The sequence below is a fragment of the Etheostoma spectabile genome, chromosome 17 (genome assembly GCF_008692095.1).
Source record: "Etheostoma spectabile isolate EspeVRDwgs_2016 chromosome 17, UIUC_Espe_1.0, whole genome shotgun sequence".
In the NCBI taxonomy this organism is placed as follows: domain Eukaryota; kingdom Metazoa; phylum Chordata; class Actinopteri; order Perciformes; family Percidae; genus Etheostoma; species Etheostoma spectabile.
The window spans coordinates 15,706,597-15,710,268 of NC_045749.1; the positions used below are offsets into that span (position 1 = coordinate 15,706,597).

The following is a 3,672-nucleotide window of genomic DNA, read 5'->3' on the forward strand; positions in this document are numbered from 1 at the left end:
TTTTTTTATAACTGGATTTTCAGGGACAATGGCCTGTTTGTTTTGTTTTTATGGGGTTCTTTTCACCACCATGGGCACTGCTCCCGTTATGCAAGTATTTCTTTCCATATTACTATTTCATGTCATGTGGTGGACATGAGAGAAATCTAGTACTGGGTCGCACTGTGGGTAAACAAGATGGAGAGTAATGTTCAGTTGTTTAGTGCCTTGCTCCGCCGTGGCCTTTTGGTAGTTACATGCTGCCACCAAGTGGCATCATAGGAAAGGAGAAATGTTACAAGCAATAAGAGACATAAAGAAAGTACCAATTATGCCTTGTTTCTTCAGACACTATACATTTACAGCAAAACTAAGTGTAAATATTGTTTGTAATATCAGTAATGTGACATCATGATTTCCACCTCCCTCCTCTTGGTTTGAGAAAATGTTGTTCAGTGGAAATTCAGAAATGTAATGCCCTATCTAATGGTGCGATCAGTTCAGCAAATGCAAGTCAGAATGATGTTTTTATGGACCATTTACTACGTTTACCTTAATGTTTTTTTTGTGTTGCTGTCAAATTACTTAACTCATCCACTCTGTCCTCCTTTCAATCTCCCCTTTTGTATCTGTTAGCCTGTCTTTAATGTGATTTGCATGCATGTATGTGTGTTAACCGCTGTTTGGACTGTCCTGCAGGCAAAGGTCCAGAGACTATTTTTGCGGGTCAGAATCTGAACGATAATGAGTGGCACACAGTACGTGTGTTCAGGAGGGGCAAGAGTTTGAAACTGACCGTAGATGATCTGCTGCCTGTGGAAGGTACTTCTCATCCTCTTCCTCTGACAGAATCCTAATTTTCTCCACCTAAACTTAAATTAGCTGTAACATTTGTTTGGGCTCTCAGATCCTAGGTAAGACACAAGCTCTAGTAATGTATTATTCTGTACTGGTGTGGCAGGTTTGATGTTTTGCTCATTTGCAGGGAGCCTTCATTCATTTGAGTGCATTAGTGATGCTCTCATATCCATTTTGGACAAAATATCCATTTTTGTTGTGGTTTGAGAATCATCAAAAACATGTTAACTGTCCTCTAACAGAACGGTGTTAGATAAATGTCTAATAATGGCTGCACAATTCAATAACAAGCCACAACGTGATGGATTTGGTCATTGTGGTGCAATGGTACAAATTGAAGTTAATGTTACTGTTCATATTATATCATAACTATCTCAAGAAAACTGCATGCTTTATGCCTAATTCACAATTTACTAAGAAAACAAAAACTTAAAGACAACACTTTTGTTTTGAGATTTGCTTCTCGCATCATGCTTACACAGCTAAAATGAAATGATTCTCTAGTCCTAACGTAATTTTTTTCCGGAATTATTAGATTTCTTTAACGTCATATGGTTCTGTTTTCAATACTTAGAGGATTTACAGTTGACCCTTCAATTGTAAATCATAGTTTCTTCAATTGTTGTATACCCCCAATAACGTCCCCTTTCCCTCCCTTCCTCTGCTGACCAAAGGTCAAATGGCAGGTGACCACACCCAACTGGAGTTCCATAACATTGAGACGGGCATTGTGACAGAGAAGCGCTTCATGTCCATGGTGCCGTCCAACTTCATTGGTCACCTCCAGAGCCTCTCCTTCAATGGCATGGCCTACATAGACCTCTGTAAAAACGGTGACATTGATTACTGTGAGCTCAAAGCCATGATTGGCTTCAAGAACATCATTGCTGACCCAGTCACCTTCAAGTCGCGCTCCAGCTATGTGACCCTCACTACTTTGCAGGCCTACTACTCCATGCACCTTTTCTTTCAGTTTAAAACCACCTCCTCCGATGGCCTCATCCTGTTTAACAGCGGGGATGGAAATGACTTCATTGTGGTGGAGCTGGTCAAAGGGTAAGCGTATGCAAAAACTTTGACCAACTATTATCTCGTATATTTACAATAGGTGAAGTCGTATTTACATGTGTTACATCTTCAAGTAAAGTGGCAAACCACAAGGTATTTTCTTAATTTTTTTAAATGAATGCATTTTTGGTGCAGGAGTTATTGCTGTCGTTTTGTGTGCAATCCTGCTGTGAGATAACTTGTCAAACAACAATGTTGCCAGTACTCTTTAGGCAAATTCATAATTTACGTTTGATTTGGCGTGGGTGGCTCCCTTGTTTTGGTTCATATGAGGTTGCTGCTAATACCAGAGTAACTACGCAGCTCTGCTCATTGCAGACATAGCACTTCATTTGTAGGGCAGACCTACCCGCCGCCAGGTGTAAAGACTGGCGACACTGTGTTGAATTAGTTTTATATTAGTGTAGCAAGATGGTTATTTATGTAAGAATCTCCAAATTAATGTGTTATGATTTTAATAAAACGCAGCTCTTTTTACTATGAGATAGTTTCCAAACAGACTATAATTTTTAACAGCTTTTTATGCTATTACTAAGGGTCCTCAAATTATTTTCTTATCACCTCTATGCCAGCATATTTACTGGAAGAGCTGTTGGCTATTACTGTTCTTTTTAATCTTCACGACGGCCCAACAAATAGCCAACATAAAAGGGAATTGACTACACAAGGGTGTATTTCATATTGCTCAAATGCAACTATAAAATGACCTTTTTTTAAGGATTGCCTGAAGTTATGGTATTATTCAATGTGCTAAACATAAAAGTCATACATTTGAATAAAAATTAGCATGTAAATCATAAATTGCCTGTAACCAAAGGATTTAAGAACAATTTGCTCAGCACAGCCTACAACCTTTTCTTCATGCTGCAACCTGCCAATTAATTAGCTCCTTTTCAGACAGCTGCACTTTCTGATACTGTCATGTCTGCACATTAGAACAAACAGGCACACTCTTGCTCCAGTTTTCAGAGATTTATTACACTTTTCTAATTGTTCTACTGCTTGATTTTATTGTTCTTGTTATAATGAAATGATTTTGTCTCTTAAGCACTTCATGACATATGTGGGCAAAGCTCTGTAAATGAACTGGACTTGAATAAATATTTGCATATTTTTGGATTTTGGAAACCCCTACATATCCTTTTTTTATAATGCCATGCTTTCATGTCCTTCCTCTCCCATCCATGGTTACATCCACTCATGTTGTTGTGTATCTGGTTCCAGTTACCTGCACTATGTGTCTGACCTGGGAAATGGAGCCCACTTGATCAAAGGCAACTCAAACAAGCCCCTGAACGACAACCACTGGCACAATGTCGTAATCTCCAGGGACGCCAACAACCTCCACACCGTCAAGATTGATACCAAGATCACAACACAGACGACCACAGGAGCCAAAAACCTGGACCTGAAGGGTGCGTAGGCATAGTAAATTTATATATTTCTTTTTTTACATTTCATTAAAGGTGCTCTAAGCGATGTTGGGTGATGTTACTTCTTGTTAACGTTCTAACTATTTTCGAACAAAACCTAAAACGAAACTAAGACTAACTCGCCCTTCTTTCCTCACCCCATCCCCTTCTGTGCTTCCGCGCACTAACCTCCCCAACCCCCACCCCAAAATTCTTCTTGTTGGTTATTTGCTGGAACACTGTATGTTTCTGGGTGCAGTTTGGCACGGGTTGTTTTTCTTGGTGTTTGTGGGGCCTGGGCTGTCTACACAGGCCACGTTTTTTTAGTGTGTTCTGGGGACAGGCAGCTTGCGGA

General features: G+C 39.7%; 1 protein-coding gene across 36 annotated transcripts in view; it reads left to right on the plus strand.

Annotated features, from left to right (window-relative positions):
- Positions 1-3,672, plus strand: part of LOC116704888 (neurexin-1a) — a 261,617-nt gene that overhangs the window by 119,507 nt on the left and 138,438 nt on the right. For all 36 annotated transcript variants that reach the window (XM_032540597.1, XM_032540598.1, XM_032540595.1 and 33 more), the window contains 3 exons: positions 679-801; positions 1,512-1,893; positions 3,130-3,320. In XM_032540597.1, the coding sequence (XP_032396488.1) occupies positions 679-801; positions 1,512-1,893; positions 3,130-3,320 (696 nt within the window). The remainder of the gene's footprint in view (positions 1-678; positions 802-1,511; positions 1,894-3,129; positions 3,321-3,672) is intronic.